The sequence below is a fragment of the Zeugodacus cucurbitae genome, chromosome 2 (genome assembly GCF_028554725.1).
Source record: "Zeugodacus cucurbitae isolate PBARC_wt_2022May chromosome 2, idZeuCucr1.2, whole genome shotgun sequence".
NCBI classification, from domain to species: domain Eukaryota; kingdom Metazoa; phylum Arthropoda; class Insecta; order Diptera; family Tephritidae; genus Zeugodacus; species Zeugodacus cucurbitae.
Window position 1 is genome coordinate 33,101,435 of NC_071667.1, and position 21,307 is coordinate 33,122,741.

Sequence of the window (21,307 nt, forward strand, 5' to 3'; positions counted from 1 at the left end):
AATGATCTCAGTTCTCGCATGCTGTGGTGTATTATTTTTCTTTCGAAGTGGCAAGTTTTGGATGTTCCCTTATATTTTAGCACAGCAAAAGCGAGTTAACATTTGCTCCTTCTTATTATTATACATCTTTGGTTTTACATTCTAACATTGTTACATTCGTTATGTTCTAGGCGAAAATACATATAATGGAGAACTTTAGAAGTAAAGTACGAATAAATAATTATGTACAGTACAAATAAATTATTATGATAAATTATTATAATTAGTGTGGAGTGATCTGCACATATATAATGGTTTTCGATATTCTAGTGGATTTTATGCCGAATGTACTGGATGAAATGTTAATTATCTTAATAACATTAAAGAAATATATTGCTAGAGAATAAAATGATAGATTTTTTTGTTTTCTTATAAGTTCTCTGATAACAGATTTGAATGAAATTCACGTGCTAGAAAACATTAATTAGTTTAGTAAAATTCGCAACATGTAACTACAGTTATTTACATAGTCATGCAGTAATTTGATATTACTCGTATTTGAATTAAGAGTTGCTTGTTTACGCTTATGGAATTGATATGGAAGCGGTTGGTAGGTTCCATATCGCAACTTTGTTTAGAATTATCTTAAATAATTTTGAATTTCCCAACGGACGAAATCTATACTTCGATCTACCCATTGGAAGTCACACAATCTATTTCAAGATCGCCAATAACAAACTATAAAAGCACATTTATAAATGCACACTTGAGGTATTTCATATAGCGTGGGACGCACAGTGCGTTCAAATGCTTCAGTCGTTCAATGATCTCGACATAATAGTAGTTATGTCGTAGACAAAAATACAAATACATTTCGACGAGGACATATACAATTGAATATTAATAGTGAGTTTTTAAATATGATTGGCCGTGAACTACAATCGTAAAAACATACTTAATAATTTGGTCTGATACAAATTTACGCCTACTAATAAACAAGCATCGACATCTAGTAATGGTAAATAACACTGAGGTTTGTAGGTCTTAAAACTAAAGGAGTTAGATATGGAGTATATATACCAAAGTGATCAGAGTGGCCAGTAGAGTTGAAATCCGGATTCCAGTCTGTTCGTCTGTCTGTCCGTCCGCCCGTACAACCGATAACTTGAGTAAAAATTTAAATATCGTGATGAAACTTGGTACACGTGTTCCTTTGCATCATAAGATATAATAATATTAATATGAATACATGAAACTTTGCAAAATAATTCTTTGAGTAAATTTATATTTAGTTATTAACTTTAATTTTATTTAAAACAAAAATATTTCAATATTTACTTACCTGGCTGAATGAAGTAAAAAAGAATTATCATTTTCATAGTCATCAGTAGAAAAAATGACCTTTTCACGTTAATACTTTTGGGATTCCATAGCGGTGGCCTCCGCATAAATAAATTAATGAATAAATCCATCGAATATACACATATACACAAAACATTAACCAATCATGTGACAGTTGCTGGTTCAGTAGAAGATAGATTATTAATAGTGGTACTCATTTAACGTCGTAAACGTATGGCAACATCGCAATATTGCAATATCGTAAAACAGCTGTTAATTTTTACATGCATTTTATTTTACGACAATCTTGTAAATATGCGAGACCATTTTCAGTGGCATTCATGGCATACTTACAATTAATTCACAATCAGCTGATATTGCCACAATGTTGCCAAAGAGCACTCATTCAACTTATATTGCCATATTGCAAATTTAACATTTTTATATAATTGCGACGTTAAATGAGTACCACTAACGGATTTTTATAATTTAAGTATATTTTATAATGAAAAGTAAACTTATTAAGCTTATAATGTATTCGTTGGTATTAAGTTTACGTGCGTAAATATTTTATGGTAAATAATGCGTTATACTTCTTCATATTTTTTAAACATACAAAAAGAGTCAATGATTTAGAAAAAATTTGATATCGGCTAACAACTCTGAACTACAATTATACCGGTGATTTTGGTAAATAACAGCTTAAGAAGTTTTTGTTAGTTCTTTTGTCAATCTCTATCATTATTTTATAGTTAATAGTTATCCTGCACTGTAATGCCTTCTGTACGCCCTCAAAATATATACTATTGAATGCATGCAATAAAGAAATAATACAATAATGCTCTGCATATTATAATACGATCCTTTCTCTATACATCAGTGATTAATGAATGAACAACAAAATATGAAACGAGATATTTATCTTGAAATTGTATTAGTATTAGAAGTAATAATACTGCAATATTTATTTAAAATAGCTAAATAATTAATTTGCATAGTCAGCGTACTTAGCACTTAACACTATCACTGCAGAAAACTTTTTACTTCGATTTGCAACACCATAACAGTCAACGGTATGCATATGAACATATACCAATAAATTTCACTTTCGAACTAAATTTATACTACAAAACTAAAAAGAAATTTATTATATTTTCGGTGTCAAGTTGGATATTTAACTTATTTTAGTAAATTATTTAACACATACAATTATATATTTACATAAAACATGCACATATAAGTACAAACTTGGTCTTGACATATGTATGTATGTATTTATATTTACGCTTTTATAAACACACGTTTGTTTATTTGTGCATATCACATTGTTATACATATCCGGGTTATAAATTAATGCGTATGTTATATATGTATCTATATATATATAAAAATCACTATTTTCTGTTTATATTCGCAAATAACGATAATCATTTCTATTGATGTAAGCATATGTGCACACAACCATTTTATACTCTTAAATAAGAAATATTACAATTCACCGTACACAAAATATATCGATATGTAAACACGAAAATTCATTTATGCTTGAAAAAATTACACCATACAAATTTTTACTCAATATTTAACGAACGTTCGAACCTGGCCGAACCTCTTCCGTCGCCGTGTAACAAAAGACTGAAGCAACAAACCTGTTCTAAAATTAATCTCTCTCACTTCATGAATAATACATATGTATATGCTGGTATATGCATATGTTTGAATGAAAATCCAAAATACAGTAAAACGTGAAAGCTAGTTATCATACTTGGTTAGCAGAAAATAACAAACAAAAGGAATGAATTCCAAAGTCACACAGCGGCATCTGTCGCAAATAATTACTGACTGCTTAGCGTTTAGACATTTTTCATCAATAATTTTGCTTAAATATAAAATAATATTACATGATTCTTGTTTGAAATAATTTTATATATTATTCCATTTACCATCAATATATGTAGAATAAAAACACATATTTACCTATTTTATCAAGATTGCTAAATTTTTAGTATATAAAAGAATTTTTATTCTATAATCTCTTCGCAAATACCTTGAGGCAGGAAATATAAAGCATACTGATCTCTAAATTATTTACGCTAAAACAATTTCCCTTTTAAAATCGTAATAATATATTCAACAAAAGTATGCAAGAATTTTCGACAGATATCTTTCTTCAATTGAATTAAATTAATAAAACATCGTCGTCGGTAGAATATCAAACACCGTTATACAAGTTAACGTATGTGCTTAGTTAAGAAAATAAGTAGCAAACATAGTTTCCCTGGTTATGCGTGCTGGGTTATCATATTCACTTGCGTCATATACTTGCGGTATCATCATTATCACATGATTACATTTAGAAAACGCCACGCTCTGACACACCTATCAGCATTTCCAACGAATGAACCGAAAATAACAACAACTTCAGTTTCAGTGTGCCCGAAAGGCTCGATTCAGGCGGCATCTATATAAGCATAATTCGTAAAGTAGAAGTTGGAAAGGCAAGCCATATTGCCATGGTAATGAAAAACAATACAATTAATTTGTATATTGGAGATATTAAATAAATAAAATAAAGTAAAGTTAATTAACATCAAAACAACGCATAAAATTAATTTACATTGTAAAGCTTGTGTAATTCCAGGACCGTTTTAGCCATTCTACCATCAAGCTACATCATAACTTATGAGGTTTTCGTTGGTGAATTAACACACTTTTAGTGGTTTTCAACTTAACCTTTGTATGGGAATATGGGAATATTTCTTCCGAATATGCCAGGAAAAGTTTTATTAGACTTACAGCTACTATAACAACACAGTCAACGTTTCGACATAGAACACTAAGATTTATACAAGTTTTTAATACATATGTGTATTTATTTGGTTTAAAAGGAAAGAATCATACATTTTTATACTCTCGCAACAAAGTTGCTAAGAGAGTATTATAGTTTTGTTCACATAACGGTTGTTTGTAACACCCAAAACTAAACGAGTTAGATATAGGGTTATATATACCAAAGTGATCAGGGTGAAGAGTGGAGTTCAAATCCGAATGTCTGTCTGTCCGTCCGTCCGTCCGACCGTCTGTCCAAGCTGTAACTTGAGTAAAAATTAAGATATCTTGATGAAACTTGGCACCATAGGAAGGTTGCTTTCTAAAATGAGCAAAATCGGACCACTGCCACGCCCACAAAATGGCGAAAACCGAAAACACATAAAATGCCATAACTAAGCCATAAATAAAGCTATGGAAATAAAATTTGGTATGAAGGATCGCACTATGAGGGAACATATGTGGATGTAATTTTTTTTGGGAAGTGGGCGTGGCCCCGCCCCCAAATCGGATTTTTGTATATATCTCGCAAACCAATAAAGCTATATAAACCAAACTGCAGTCCTTTTTTTTAGCCATTTCCTTATACATTTCAAAAATGACAGAAATCGGATAATAACCACGCCCCCCTCCCATACAAATATTAAGTTGAAAAATACTAAAAGTGGGTTAACTCACTAACGAAAAACCTCAGAAACACTAAATTTCACATAAGGAATGGCAGATGGAAGCTGCACTCAGATTTTTTTACAAAATGGAAAATGGGCGTGGCGTCGCCCACTTATGGGTCAAAAACCATATCTCAGGAACTACTTGACCGATTTCAATGAAACTTGGTTTGTAATAGTTTCCTTACATCCTAATGATATGTTGTGAAAATAGGCCAAATCGCTTCACAACCACGCCTACTTCCTATATACCAGAACTTTGAAGACGATCTGAATCGTTTACATTACAATATGTAAAGTAAGTACTAGTGAAGATATCGGTGCAGAACTTTGCACAAATACTATGTTTATAGTGAGGCAGCCCCATTCTAAAAATCGCCGAAATCGGACCATAGGTTTTTAAGGCCCCATATATCGAACACGAGGACCTCGGTGCTTCTAACCTAATATTATGGTTTCCAACTTTCAATGGACTTTATACAATATATATGACGAATATGTGGGTCAAATTGTGTATTATATAATATTAATAAAGTTAAACAAATAAATTGCGAGAGTATAAAATGTTCGGTTACACCCGAACTTAGACCTTCCTTACTTGTTTTAATAAAGTTTAGTTACACTAAAATTTTAAATATTTTTCTTGTTAAATCACTCCAAAACATTAGTTCCTCAATTCTTAATATCTGAAATTTTGGTGAGCGTTATTCGTTTGATAAAGAGAAATAGTCTGTTGGAATTTAATATATGAGAAGCTATAACCAAATAACCGTTTTTGCCATTTTTAAACTGTAGCATAAGTATGTCATGCTCCACATTTGATTAAAAATGGTTGAGTAGTTGGGGAGGAATTATATTTCACCTCAAAATTTACAGCATTTTTGGATAGAGACGTGAAGGTGTCAATTATCCGATTTCACCCGTTTGTCTGTGTCAAAATGTGATAAATCGATTTAGAATTAAGTATTATTCATTACATTTTGTTAAACTCTGTTATAAGAGTAAAGCTAGACGAAGCCAATTTGGTAGAAGGTGCCCCAGTTTAAATTAATTAAATGTAAATGTAATTATGTACGAAGGGACACATGCATAGCTTTAATCATTTAATAAACCCAAGTGCATTAGCCGCACTTTTTAAAGGATGAAATTTTATTTCTTTGAGTCCGTTTATATTATTAATAAAAGTATAATTGTTAAACAATACAAATAAATATTCACAACATAAATAACAGTCAGTTTTCTTAAACTATAATGTATAACTTAATTTTTAAATATCTTCTTTGTATATTGTAGATTCCTTGCGCGGAACGAAAATCTTTTGTGTTCATTAGAGAATCTTTGAGTTGACAGTGCAAATGAATACATTCATTCGCGAAAGTATCTTCCAAATCATCAGAATACTTAGTAACTAATTCATCTGCGCGAACTTTTAATTCATTGGTATCTATTTCATATAAATTGTCAAAAAAATTAAATTTTTCGTAAAGATTATGATAAGCACTTTTACGTCCTGTCAATTGTACACTTAAAGTATCTAAAATTAGATAATAAACGTTGGTTCGAAAATTTTCTTCTCCAGATAAAGCTGTTCTTTCAATTTCCCGTGACTCGTCAGCCTGAAGTTTTCGGGGTTTTTTACGACGGGTGTCATAGTGGTAATAATTTTGAACTCCAGATAGTGCTTTGGCTTTTTTTTCATAATCAGAAAATTGTTTATCTCTCATATCTTGGAGAAATAATGCCAAAGAACTATATATTCTTATCACAGATGATAAATCAGCTTGAGAAATCTGAAGCTTCTTACTCGCAGCATTAAAGCGATCCAAAATTGCATTCCAAACAATGACTAAAATCGCTGTTTCTAGATGTTGTAATTTTTGCTGCAGTCTCTTAGCTTCAGTTCGCGTAGTAAGTTTTTCGTCTTTGTTTTCACCAATAAAGTTTAGTGCAACAATTATTCTAGGCCTCTCTTTTTCTAATGTGTAGCATGCTTTAAGTCTTTTAAGTCTTAAACTTGTATGTTGTCTTAAAATTTCCCAACTATGTGTCGAAACGGTAAAAAAATTATATAATTCTTGCAAAGTATAAAAAAGTCAACTGCTTCGGTAACAGATTCAGCTGCACAAGTTCCCACTAAATATAAAGAGTGACCAGCACAAGGAACATATTCAGCTAATGGATTAGTTATTTTGATTCGTCCTTGCACTCCTGAATATAAACCTGACATGTTGCTTGCATTATCGTAAGATTGACCACGACAATTCATTATATTTAAACCATTATCCTCAAGAGATTTTAACAAAGCATCTTCAATATCTTTAGCCTTATGGCCAGTATTTGGAATGAATTCCAGAAATTTTTCGACAATTTTACCATTGTTACGTACATATGAGCAATATCAGGCGTGGAATCCACAATTACACCAAAATACTTAGCAGATTGCACTTCTTTAGAAATATGTTCCAATACTTTATTTTGAATTAATAATATAATTTCTTCGTAGATTGTCTAGGATAAATACGAAGTATTTCCACGGCCAGGGTGCGCATATAATTTTAAATGTTCTGATAAAAACGGATCAAATTTAGCAAGAAGCTCGACTGAACCTAAAAAATTTCCATTATGGGGATCTCCAATTCGTTCTGAATGTCCTCTAAATGACAGCCCTCTTATTGAGAGAGATTTAATTATCACTGATCCTTTACTTTCTGAATAAATTAACCACTCATGAATACTTATATCAATTCATATATGAAACACCGGAATCATTGAAAATAAAGTAAGAAAACATTGTGCAATTTTAGAAGCGGCTCACTTTTATTAATTTTTTCTGTTATAAAACATTTTTTATCAGTATTGCACTCACGAATAAAAAAGTTAATCAGAAAATTAATTACATTCTATTTCACAGAAATTTATTTCTAAATTTATATACAAAAAATCAGAATAAATCCTTAAAATGTATTGTCGTTACATTATATCAGATTTAAAATATTGACATTCTGAAAAATTTGCCGCCCCCAAATTGTGCCGCCCTAGGCCCGGGCCTCGCGGGAAAGTAGACAGAGAAATGTACACTTAAAAACAGACAGAGAAAGGTACGCTTAAAACTTTGCACTTTTTGAATAGACGGGACGGGAGTAAGTATGAGCATTTATGCGATAAAGCACTGTATACTTACATGTAGGACTAATGGAATTGACTTAAAACAAAAAAGGCATTAGCCGAATAAAGAAAAATATATTAAGCAGTATATAAGTAATGTGTTCACCCGTATGTATGTAATTGGCGTAGACACCGCTTAAGCGATTATAGCCGAATCAATAATTGCGCGCCAATACACAATGGTTCCGCTGTATAAATACTTCCCGTTGAGGTATCGCTATGAAATTTTCTCCAAAAATCTAGAAAAATATTTTAAATATATGATGAATATATGGCCACATCGTGCGCCTATATTCTATAGCTCCCATAGCAACGATCGGGACAAGTTATAATAATTTTGTTATTTTCGGTTGGTTGTAAACCGATTTCGCCCATTTTCAAACTGTAGCATGGGATATCAAAAAATGTTATGAACCGAATTTCGTTGTAATTGGTCGAGTAGTTCCATAGCTATGAGGGGAGGAACACAACTAAAACGTTAACTAAACACAATAAAAACGAGTACAAAATCTTCAAAAAAAAAAAGGGATAGAAAAGTTTTAAATTAAAAAAATGATACACAAATTAGCTTTTATTAATTTTGGAACATAAATGTGGGTTCTTATTAACGAATTTATGCACTTTATTGAAACTTTATTAAAACGCGTTTGAAATTTGATTACAATTCTTTATTTCACTCCTCGGACCTTCGTGATCCCCACTTTCTCCACCTCATATCGACCGTGTCTCTTAATTTGAATTATTTTGTGTGGACCGAAAAAATTTCCTTTCAACTTGAGCTCTGTACCAAACTGAGTTCGTTTTATCGCCACTAGTTCAATTATCTTGTAACTATCCTCTTTCCTCCTAGTCTTGTTAAATGATTTCTTATTTTCTTCGCGAATCTTTAAAATGTTTTGTTGCTCTTCTTTGCGCAATGCTTCTCGTTCTATGTCTTGCATATCGTTTAGTAGTTCTTTTAATTCCATTACAGTGTTGACCCTCATTTCGACGCCCGTAAGCAAACGGAATGATGATACTTTCGTGCTTCTGGGTGGAGTGTTGTTTATTGCTTGTTGTACACATTCTGTGTACTTATACCACCATGCCGGACTTTTAGCGCACAGTTTTGCCAGCATTGGCACGATAATTTTGTGCATCCTTTCTACCTGCCCATTACCCCTTGGAACCCTTGTGGCAATCATAAGATGTTGAATTCCTTGTTCCTCGCAATATTCTTTGAAAGTATGCGATGTGAATGCAGTCCGCCTATCGATTATAATTTGCTTTGGGTTGCCGAAAATAGCTTGTTTTTTCAGACTAGTAATTACGCTTTCGGTACATGTAGTTCGAGTGCGATGCAACCACACAAATTTCGTAAAAGCATCTACCACCACCATAATATGATTATAAGATTTGTTAGTTGTTTGCATCGAACCTACGTGGTCTATATGATAAGTGCTGAGAGGTTCGTCGTCTTTTGGTATTGGGGTTAGCAACCCTTCCCTCCTACCTGCTTTCCTGTCTGTAATTATACATTCTACACCGCTCCTAACCACTTTCTCTACTTTAGGTGTAAGCCTAGGAATAAAAAATGCTTTTTCGATTGCGTCCTGAGTCTTCTTAGTTTAAAAATGACCCTGTCTGCGAGCGAAACCCTAAGTGGAACGTCCGTTTTCCACATTGTCATTGTAAATGCATTGCAGTCGATAATGATTTTAAATTGAATGCCTAACAGGTATACGCGCCATTTTTTCAGAACCTCTACAATGGCCAGCACCTCCAACTCGTAAGAGTGATATTTCTCTTCGGACGATGTGGTCTTGCGACTCATGTACTAAATGGGATGGAAGAGCTGATCGTCGCTGTCCCTTTGAAGCATGACTTCTCCATACCCGTACATGAATGCATCTCTATGGACCTCCGTTGCTTTTGGATTATAGAGTATGAAAACCGGTGCGGTAATCAGAGCGGTCTTCAGTTGCTAAAAAGCATTGTTCATCTCCCATGACAAACGAGGTACCCTGTTTTAGCTATAACGTATCTACAACGTATCCTAAAAAACTACTTTCTCCTCATTTTTTCCACTTTATGCCCTCTCCAATACCCGCCGTAACTTTTGAATACTTTGGTTATTATCCCTGGCAGGAATGATTAGATCCATATATGCTATGCACGTGCCATCTTGTATCAAGTCCCTCAAAACTGCTAAAATTAATCTGGAGAATACTGCCGGCGAGTTTGATATTCCAAAAGGAAAACTCGTACTGGCCACTATGGGTCACAAAAGCGGTGTATTTTCTGGATTTCTCCTCTACCGGAACGTGGAAGAATCCATTTTTCAAGTCGAGTGTCGTAAATACCTGAGCCCCTTGTAATCTCTCTAGTACATCATCTATGAGTGGCATCGGAAAATTGTCCTTTAAAATTTTAAGGTTTAAACTTCGGTAGTCGCAAAATAGCCTTTTACTTCCGTCTTTTTTCCCCACTAGCACCACCGGCGATGCGTATTCTAACCACTTTTTGATCTGTTGTTCTACCATACATTTGTCGACATATGGCATTCTTCTCGGTCCTTGATATACCGGCGTCTCGTCGGTTAACAAAATTTTCATTTCTATTGGTGACTTAAATTTTTGGTTCGGGTTATAACTTTCTACTAGTTTCCCTATTGACTTCCTGCACTCACGTTCTAGGTGCGACAACTCGCATTCTACACCTTGGCTATTCTTGTCATCGGCCGTCATACATATGTCTCTAAACTCACTCAACCAGACCTGGTACAATTCTTTCTCAACGCGTTCCGTCCCTATTGCTTGTGTGCCCCTTGGCTCTTCCACAAGTGATTCCTGTACTGCTTGTTTGCCCCTTGGCTTTTCCACAAGTGATTCCTGTACTACTTGTGTGCCCCTGTCTTTTCCACAAGTGCTTCCTGTACTGCTTGTGTGCACCTTGGCTTTTTCACAAACGTAACTCCTTCTTCTGTTATTACCATGTTTACTGCGTTGAGCACACTGTTTCCTACTATCGCAGAGTAACAAATATCCCGTTCTCTAACCGCGTGAAACACGGTTCTTTTTCAACTGACAAGAGAAACTACCCATTGTGTTGAGTCAAAGAATGTATAATAATAAGAAGGAGCAAGGGAGGTAAGGGAACATCGAAAACTTGCCACTTCGTAAGAAAAATAATACACCACAGCATGCGAGAACTGAGATCATTAGACACAAAGGGGAAATGGGTGTTCTCAAGTCAATTCTCCATGTACATGCTCATTAAGATTTACATTTGCAATTTATTTTATATTTCAAGATATTTTATAGAAATTTTTAAATTAATAATTAAAAATCCATTTTGTCTCAAATTAATTAATTAATAAAAAAAAATATTTTTATGATGAGCGTCGAACCTAGAGAATTTGAGGAATATGCAAAGTAGGAAAATACGTGCGTGTGGATGTATGTATGATAGTCCACTGAATAGATTGTGCGAGAATTCGCCGATTGATGGTAGGCAATTCTGATAGTCATGTTTTATCATATTTATATTTTATTCATAAATATTTTTATTTAATTTAACTTTCTATCTATTTTTCATTTATTCATTTATTTTATATTATTTTTAATTTTTATACTCTCGCAACAAAAGTTGCTAAAGAGAGTATTATAGTTTTGTTCACCTAACGGTTGTTTGTAAGTCCTAAAACTAAACGAGTTAGATATAGGGTTATATATACCAAAGTGATCAGGGTGACGAGTAAAGTTCAAATCCGGATGTCTGTCTGTCCGTCCGTCTGTCCGTCTGTCCGTCCGTGCAAGCTGTAACTTGAGTAAAAATTGAGATATCTTAATGAAAATTGGAACACGTGTTCCTTGGCACCATAAGAAGGTTAAGTTCGAAAATGGGCAGAATCGGACCACTGACACGCCCACAAAATGGCGATAACCAAAAACACATAAAGAGCTATAACTAAGCAATAAATAAAGTTATGAAAATAAAATTTGGAACATAGGATCGCATTAGGAAGGGGCATATTTGAATGTAATTTTTTTGGAAAAGTGGGCGTGACCCCGCCCCCAAATAGGTTTTTTATATATATTTCTTTTCGCCGTTTCCTTATACAGTCCAAAAATGAAAGAAATCGGATAATAAACACGCCCAAATCCCATACAAAGGTTGGGTTGAAATGACTAAAAGTGCGTTAACTCACTAACGAGAAACGTCAGAAATACAAAATTTCACATAAATGATAGCAAAAGGAAGCTGCACTCAGATCTTTTTACAAAATGGGAAATGGGCGTGGCATCGCCCACTTATGGGTCAAAAACCATATCTCAGGAACTACTGGACAGATTTCAATGAAATTCGGTATATAATATTTTATTGACACCCTGATGACATGTGTGGAAAATGGATGAAATCGGTTCACAACCACGACTACTTTCTTTATAACTCACTTTTGAATTCCATCTGAATCCTTCACTTTATAACATATACATTAGGAACCAATGATGATAGCGAAATAAAACTTTACACAAATACAGTATATGATCTGTGGCATCACTTGTGAAAACATTGTCGAAAACGGACTATAACTTTTCAAGGCCCCAGATATCGAACATGTTGAACTCAGCGCCTAAGGTTAAATTTTGAGCGAAAATATGGGTAAATCTCTCAACTAATTTAATGTAATTTAGAGGAAATTGTTTTCCTTCAATAGTGTGTCTCTGTTCCAAAAATGATTAAAATCGGGTCACAACATCTCTTAGCTCCCATATACATAATTACAGGTTTTGCAAAAATATCATCCCCTAGCTCCCATATACCTAATTAAAGGTTTTTCAAAAATTCGTTGGGCTTTATTACGCATATATGTATTGGTTAATATGTGATATATCTTAGCAAAATTAAGTGAGCGTATAGTATTGGATATAGCACATCTCCGCGCATGCCCTGCCTAAAAGCGATTTGTCTGGTCAAATTCAAACAATTTCTGATATTTCCTTCAGCTGGCGTCAAGCTGCTTGCACTGTTGCCACTTTTCGCTTTGACTTCAGTATCAACATCGAACTATGATTTTAGATTTTGTCATCGTCGCGAGGAGCAGACAACGTATAACATAGAGAAGGAGCATTTTGATTTTTGTATAATGCTCGATACGGTCATTTACAGAGTTTGTAATTGGCTAGTAGGGAATTCACCATTCGCTCGTTACTCGTTATTATTTAACAGAATTGACTGTCGAGGGAATGAACATATGTGACGATTGGCATTTTAATGTGAAATGCCCATGCTTTGATATAATATATATATGTATCTATGAATGGCCATGGTTATTAATTTTAACTGATTAATAGGATTTTTCAGCTCATAAATAATATTTAAAAGAATTTGTAGGAAAATACATAAAAATGTATTTCAATATTTCGGTTTCCTTTATAAATGAAATGTGAAAAATATTTAAAAGAATTTGTAGGAAATTAAAAAAATATTTTTCAATATTTCGGTTTCATAAATCTAATGTGTTAAAAATAAAAAAAAATACTACATATTAAACAAACTTATAGGTATAAATGAGCATTTGTATATACATATAGGCATATACGAGGGCTGCTATATATATTTCTGGCCTAGGCAAAACTAAGTGTTGCCAGGTGCAATCTGACATTTCCATTGGAAAGTTTGACATTTTTTAGCATAACATCACTCAGAACGTTTTGTCATTTAATCGTGAATTGTTTTATTTACAGGGAATTAAAAAATTCATCTCGGCCAAAAAATGGAATTAACTCGTGAACATTTTCTTGCGATCATTTTTCACAACTTTCGACGTGGATTATCGCGACAAGAGTGCATCGATGAACTAAAATCTTTGTATGGCTATGAAGCACCATCCTATAGCACTGTGAAAAACTGGTACAACGAATTCAATCGTGGCCGACGCTCGCTCAAAGACGAATTCCGTGAAGGTCGTCCAAAAACAGCCGTTGTGCCAGAAAACATCGATGCCGTACGTGAAGTGATAATGCAAGACCGTCATGTAACATACCTTCAGATAGAGGCATGCCTATGCATTTCTCCCACCAGCATACATTCGATATTGCATGAACACCTGGCCGTAAAAAAGGTTTGCTCTCGTTGGATCCCGCACAATTTGACAATCGCTCAAAAAAAGTGCTTCGAAAATTGGTTTGAGCGCTTGCAAAAGTGTATAAATCTTGATGGAGAATATTTTGAAAAACAATAAAACCATTTTCGTTGATAAATATTCCTATTTTCATTATTAGGCCAGAAATATATATAGCAGCCCTCGTATTAATTTAAAAATTTCTATAAAATATCTTGAAATATAAAATAAATTGCAAATGTAAATCTTAATGAGCATGTACATGGAGAATTGACTTGAGAACACCCATTTCCCCTTTGTGTCTAATGATCTCAGTTCCCGCAGGCTGTGGTGTATTATTTTCCTTTCGAAGTGGCAAGTTTTCGATGTTCCCTTATATTTTAGCACAGAAAAAGCTGCGAGTTAACATTTGCTCCTTCTTATTATTATACATTCTTTGAAATGGGGACTTTTCTTGGACTTTCCTGTAACAGTTACTTGTATGACAACCACAAGCTGAGGTTCATTAGTTATGATCTTCAGGGTAAATTAACAGTTGGGCATTATCCTTTGCTGTGCAGTTTGCTATCTACCCATGCACCATCAGAGCTATTTCAATCGCCTCTGTATTTACATATTTTGAGAGCAATGTTGTTTATTGAGCTTAAAAACCGAATTTGTTTGTCTTATTCCAAAATAATCTTAAATACTTCACTAAGTTTTTTTATTAATAATGTAGGAAATAAAGGAGAAGAAAATAACAGCGTGAGATTGCTTTCACAATTACATTACATATGGATAAGGCATATTTTTACATATTGTGACATGTGTTGGTTTTATACAAATATATGATTACATATAATTTTTTATAAAATAAAATTATATTATCCAAACTTACATTTGATCTAATATTTTCATATCTTTTACGACATATACTTAAATGTAGCGTATTTCGTTTGTCTATTGATGGATAGTTTTTAGTTCATTAGTGAACTTTATGGTCATAATTGTAAAAGTCGTGTCGCAGGAAAATATTTACTTGGGTGTATACTGATAAATGCTAGCACTTGGGAAAGAAGTACTTTCGTGAAGGGAGGAGGCAAAGAATGCTTAGAGCCATTACCATATGCCAAATTGAATGAACAATGTGATAGTTTTGTTTCGTTTGCAAAAAAGCAAAACAGATCAAACCCCCCATTACGAGAACCATACCCAAAGGCAAATAAATTATAAGGTATTTTGGTGATGGATACCACTTTCGAATTTTATAACAACGTATTCCCCAACTGGTAGAAATGAGGCATGTACCTATAAGCGCAGGTGCTAAAAAAACCCATAGACTCTGTTTATTGAGCTCGGTGCCAAATGCTATGAGCACAGCACCAAACATATGTAATATAGAGACAAATTGTGGACGAATGTGTGACATAGCTATTAAAGTAACCCAAATAGCTAGAAGACCACAGTAAAAATCACAAAACTGCAACACTCCTATTTTTACTAAACAAAAACTGTACTCATCCTCTCCAGAATCACAAGCATGATAGAATGTAGAAAAGAACATAGCGAAAAAATAAATAACTGCTTCGGTGTAGTAGTAACGCCGAATTGCAATATAAATGCTGGGTAGAAAGATAAGGTTGCTAAGAGTAAGTAAAAGAGTTGCCACAAGTATAGAAGTACTTGATTGTACTTGAATATCCTCAGTGCAATCCCAGCCCCGATAGCCCCTGGTGCACACACAAGTGGAGAAAACAAAACCTCCGGACATATAATGGTAGCAACGACCATATCGCCCACAACGGCCAGTAATACAGGGATTCGATGAGATCGCAAATACAACCGAAGTACTGCAGTTTTCCAATGCTGAATCTTGTTGAGTTTCAAGTTTTTGGTGTACTTCAAAATTGAGGATCATATCGAGATAGTTAGGAGTACATTTTGGATCAACAAGACAATCATTGACTGCCGACGTCTCTATCTCAGTCATTGAATTTAAACAATTAATATCTGTAATGCAACTTATGTATCGCTTGGATGCTGCAAAGCAAGGACACGATTGATTTATCTTATCAAAAGTGTGTATATTATTTTTTATAAACTCTTTTACACTGTCTATTACAGAAAATTGAGCCGCTGGTTGATTTCCATGGCAATAAAGGCTCATGCTAATGTACCATCGTCCACTTTCTGGAAAGGGGACGTGAACAAGACCCATAGTGGTGCTTATGTCAGTATCATTTACAATAACTGTGGCTGGAAGAACTCGTTGACCATATCGGCATTTATTTGGCCAAATTGGAATTCCCGGTTCTGATAAGTGCATACAAACCAATATTGTCTTATTACCCCTGAACAAAGAATCTTCTTCTGCATTTTTATCATCATCGTATTTGTTCCCAGCATTTACAGAAAACAATTCGTGAAATGTATTTGATTCGCTTTCTGATTCTTTATTTATGGATATAGCGAAAGTTAAAGTGCCGCCTATGTCATGTACCTCACCAACATCAAAAGCAAAACCAGCAGGTACACTGCTGGTTAAATTAAGAACCAATGGAACTGTTCCATTTTCGTCAGGCATAAGGTCATAATCGAACATAAAAAATTCTCTATAAGTTTGCCGTAAGAGTGGATAAAAATCTATACCACGAAATCGTTTAGGTCGCCATTCTTTGGGACCACGATTTAACAAATCCATGGTAATATTTTCGTCAGTTTCAGCGCTTTCAATCGTGGTGGCAAAAGTTGGATTAGTATTTGTCTCACCCGATTCTTTTTTTAAGGTTTCAGGAAATGTTTGAAAATGTATTTCCAAAGAGTATTTCATTTGCACACAATAAGATTTACCTTCTTCGTTATGTTCTTTTTGAAATTTTACATCATTCATATTATTAGTTTTTGTATATTGTTCAGATTCACTTTGAGTTGAATTAATTTTTAAAGTATTTAAAACTTCTTTATATTGTGAATCAAACGAATTAGTCAATTTGGTTTTCCATCTACCTGATTGCATTTTCTTTACTCTGAAAAATTCCACATGCACATAATGCCAAGCTTCCTCCTGCACGTAAAACTCGAATGAAATGTTTCCAGTTTGGTTCGATTTTATTATATGAAGGCTGTGGATGGAGTTTTGTTCATCAGAGCTGTAATGTCCGTTAACTGGTTTTGGAAAAGCCTTTGATTGAATTCGGAACACCATATCAGGGCAATCCTTACATGCTTTATCTATTGAAATAAGTGCAATTGCAGCACCGATATTTGAAGGTACATAAAACTTATAAATAAATTCGTTTCTTTTTTCCATATTGCTTTGATCATTGTCAATATTTCTTCCATAATCCAAATTAACATTATTTCCGGAAAAGTCATCACAGGTACTTAAGACACCAGACTGTGACAGACCAGCACATAGAATAGACGGTTGACATCTCAAGACGGACATTTCGGCAAATAGCAGAGTATCACACGATGAAGTCAAACCTAAAATAAAATTTAATTTAAGTTAGTTTTATTTATGTACTGTAAAATATTTTTAACTGCCGAATGACGAAATGCTAATATGAATATTCCCGCTTAATTTTATGGAGATATTATGCGGCAAAGGGTTGAAGTCCACTAGAATAACGAAAATCATTATATACAGTACGATTTCAACTATGTACATTATATCCAAGATTTTACGTTTAAGGTCCACAGGAAGTTTGAAAATCCGTATATGGGCTATATGGTGGATAGAGGCAGTAATGACCTGATTAATTAACCACCCGAACTTAGCCCTTCCTTACTTGTTTCTCAATAAATAACAGAATTTCAAAACAACGACATGGAAAGTGTTTTCACTGTCATTTCTTTTCAATTTTACTTCTGAGTGATAGTTGCCCTGGGTTTGGAAAACGGTCGTTTACTCGGCACTGAAGTGACCACAATGTGTAAATATTAATAAACCTATTTAATCAACTCCGGAAACACAGTGTTCATGTCAACCCAAACTCTAATGGCTTCTGATTTGTAGGTATAACAGCCGAGATACACTTTCTTTCAACCTTCCGTCCCTGTAATTATAGATAAATTTTACAGCTTACATTTCACTTTTTGGTGGACCAAATGTTTATTCTGGTTCCAAATTTCAAACGAGTATTCAGTTTCACACTCATCCGAAGATTCCGTTGTATCAGCGCGATTCTTTGATTTGAAAAAAAAATATTTCTTTTAGCCATAGCATCTTTAAAATGCAGTAATTTGAATCTCTGATCTTACGCAGTAGCCTACGCCAGAATTAAATTGTATAAATAAATCATAAAAGTAAGTGGACAATACTGCGGCCAAGCGCACATTCCCTTAATGAATTCTCCGGATTTTACAAAAATCGAATTCCAATGTAATAAAGCGTATCCAAATAGAGGGTTTCGAGTTAATACCCGAAAAAGTGTGAAGGTGTGAAGTCAAATTTTTATATAAAACATCGACATAAAACATCGTTGAAAGTGACATCGATGCATCGATGTTTTTAGATTCGAGATATCGATGGCTAACATCGATGCTTTTTGACGGAAACATCGATGTTTCAAAAACATCGATACATCGTTTGCATCCCTATTCGTGACCCATAAGCAAATAATGTATAATAATAAGAAGGAGCAAATGTTAACTCGCAGCTTTTTGTGTGCTAAAATATAAGGGAACATCGAAAACTCGCCACTTCGAAAGAAAAATAATACAACACAGCATGCGAGAACTGAGATCATTAGACACAAAGGGGAAATGGGTGTTCTCGTCAATTATCCATGTACATGCTCATTAAGATTTACATTTGCAATTTATTTTATATTTCAAGATATTTTATAGAAATTTTTAAATTAATATAATTAATAATTAAAAATACATTTTGACTCAAATTAATTAATTAATAAAAAAAATATTTTTATGATGAGCGTCGAACCTAGGGAATTTGAGGGATATGCAAAGTAGGAAAATACGTGCGTTTGGATGTATGTATGATAGTTCACTGAATAGATTGTGCGAGAATTCGCCGATTGATGGTAGGCAATTCTGATAGTCATGTTTTATTATATTTATATATTATTCATAAATATTTTTATTTAATTTAATTTTCTATCTATTTTTCACTTCATTTTTATTTTATATTATTTTAAGTTTTTTAAGTTACTTTTTATTCATATCTATTTAAAAATTCTGTCTTATTCTTTAATTATTTAAATAAACTATATAATAATCTACAATATCGTTATGGTCTCGAGCAATCACTGATTTGCCGTCGGCAAATTTCATAACAATGTGTTCAAATATTTTTTTTTTGGCATTGGCCGAAAATCATATTCATATTTCTATTAGAACTAGCATCTGTCCTATGGATTATGAAATTTCAATCTGTTCGATCAAAGAACGTATAATAATAAGAAGGAGCAAATGTTAGCTGTGCTAAAATGTTATTTGACATTAGGGAACATCGAAAAAATTTCGAACACTATAAAGGAACACACCATTCAAAAGGAGAAGCAAGCCAATGTTTACCACTCTATAAGGGAACTGATCAATTGTGTACACCACAATATAAAGGAACATGAGAACAGAAAATGTATGCATCAGAGAAACTACACCACACTATAAGGGAACTACTCTATAGAAATTGCCCACGCAGATGTTCTTTGATATGCGCATAAGGGGAAATTAGAATTATGTGTATTGCAATAAAATAATTATTAACTAATTATTAATCGCACACAATTCTGTGATTTCTAATAGGATATTTTTCATCTTCTCTATTATTGAGGTGTATGTTGTAACTATATCACAATAAATGCGATTTTTTTGCAATTTTTTCTTTTTAAAATATGATAATTATTTACATAAATTTGTTTATTTTAATTTTAATATTTTCTCTATTAATATTTATATTTTTTTATTCCTATGATAAATAAATTAGAAATTTAATAATAAATAAATAAATGAAAAATAATTAAAAACTAAAACTGTCCTTCATATTCAGCATATTTGAAGTGCAATTTTTCACTTTTCTTCCACCTCATATTGTTTACACGTAGCAGCGAAAAATAAAAATACAAACATATGCACATATACACATATAAGCTCAGTCGGTATATGTTCATATGCATGAATCGTACGTATGTAGCAACATATGTATATATTCATTCATTCATAAGTATTCTGTATATACGCATAACCAGAGAATTCCCCCATTTGCGCAATAGCAAACGCACCGATCGGAATATGTCAATGACTGACAAAAAACAAACCAACGCATATACAAACATACATATGTGCATGTGTAGCTCACGACAAAGAACTCTGAACATCAAGAAGCAGAAACAACAATATGCCAATTCTTTTCCTCTCTGCAGACGTCGCTGTCGACAAACTGCCTCCTCGCGACGATGACAAAATCTAAAATCATATTTCGATGTTGATACTGAAGTCAAAGCGAAAAGTGGCAACATGACAAAAATCACAAGAGAATCAATTTTCATATGTGCCATCAATTGTGCCAGAAATATAAAATATGCGAAAAATAAGACTCTGCCAGGATTTGAACCTGAGCACCGTCTAAAAACCAAACGCTTCCAATAGAAATATGAAGGAAATATCAGAAATTGTTTGAATTTGACCAGACAAATCGCTTTTAGGCAGGGCATGCGCGGAGATGTGCGCGACGCTTGCGCTTATGAATGAAGTCCCTTTGCTTTGTTGTTGATACGCATGCGTTTATGAATGAATATGTTATTGTAATGTTTTGTTGTAAGCGAGTAGTTTTTTCTGAAGATGTGACAAATGCGAGGAATGTAGATTTGTATGTTCACATTTATAACTGCGTACATATGTATATGTATATTTCCGACGGCAAATCAATGATTGCTCGAGACCATAATGATATTATAGATTATTATATAGTTTATTTAAATAATTAAAGTATAAGACAGAATTTTTAATTAGATATGAACAAAAAGTAACTGAAAAAATTAAAAATAATATAAAATAAAAATGAAATGAAAAATAGATAGAAAGTTAAATTAAATAAAAATATTTATGAATAATATATAAATATAATAAAACATGACTATCAGAATTGCCTACCATCAATCGGCGAATTCTCGCACAATCTATTCAGTGAACTATCATACATACATCCAAACGCACGTATTTTCCTACTTTGCATATCCCTCAAATTCCCTAGGTTCGACGCTCATCATAAAAATAT

At 33.3% G+C, this 21,307-nt stretch overlaps 1 protein-coding gene across 10 annotated transcripts in view; it reads right to left on the reverse strand.

Annotated features, from left to right (window-relative positions):
* LOC105219972 (tyrosine kinase receptor Cad96Ca) overlaps positions 1-21,307 on the reverse strand; it is a 161,006-nt gene that overhangs the window by 72,452 nt on the left and 67,247 nt on the right. For 8 of the 10 annotated variants that reach the window (XR_008471224.1, XR_008471217.1, XM_054230845.1 and 5 more), the window contains exon 5: positions 17,074-17,553. The exons of 1 other annotated variant lie outside the window; for it this stretch is intronic. Coding sequence is in view for 7 of the 9 variants with exons in the window: in XM_054230845.1 (XP_054086820.1) it covers positions 17,074-17,553 (480 nt within the window). In the remaining 2 variants the exon portion in view is untranslated. Of the gene's footprint in view, positions 1-14,986; positions 17,554-21,307 lie in introns of those variants that run through there. One more of the 10 variants, XM_054230852.1, reaches the window with a different exon arrangement.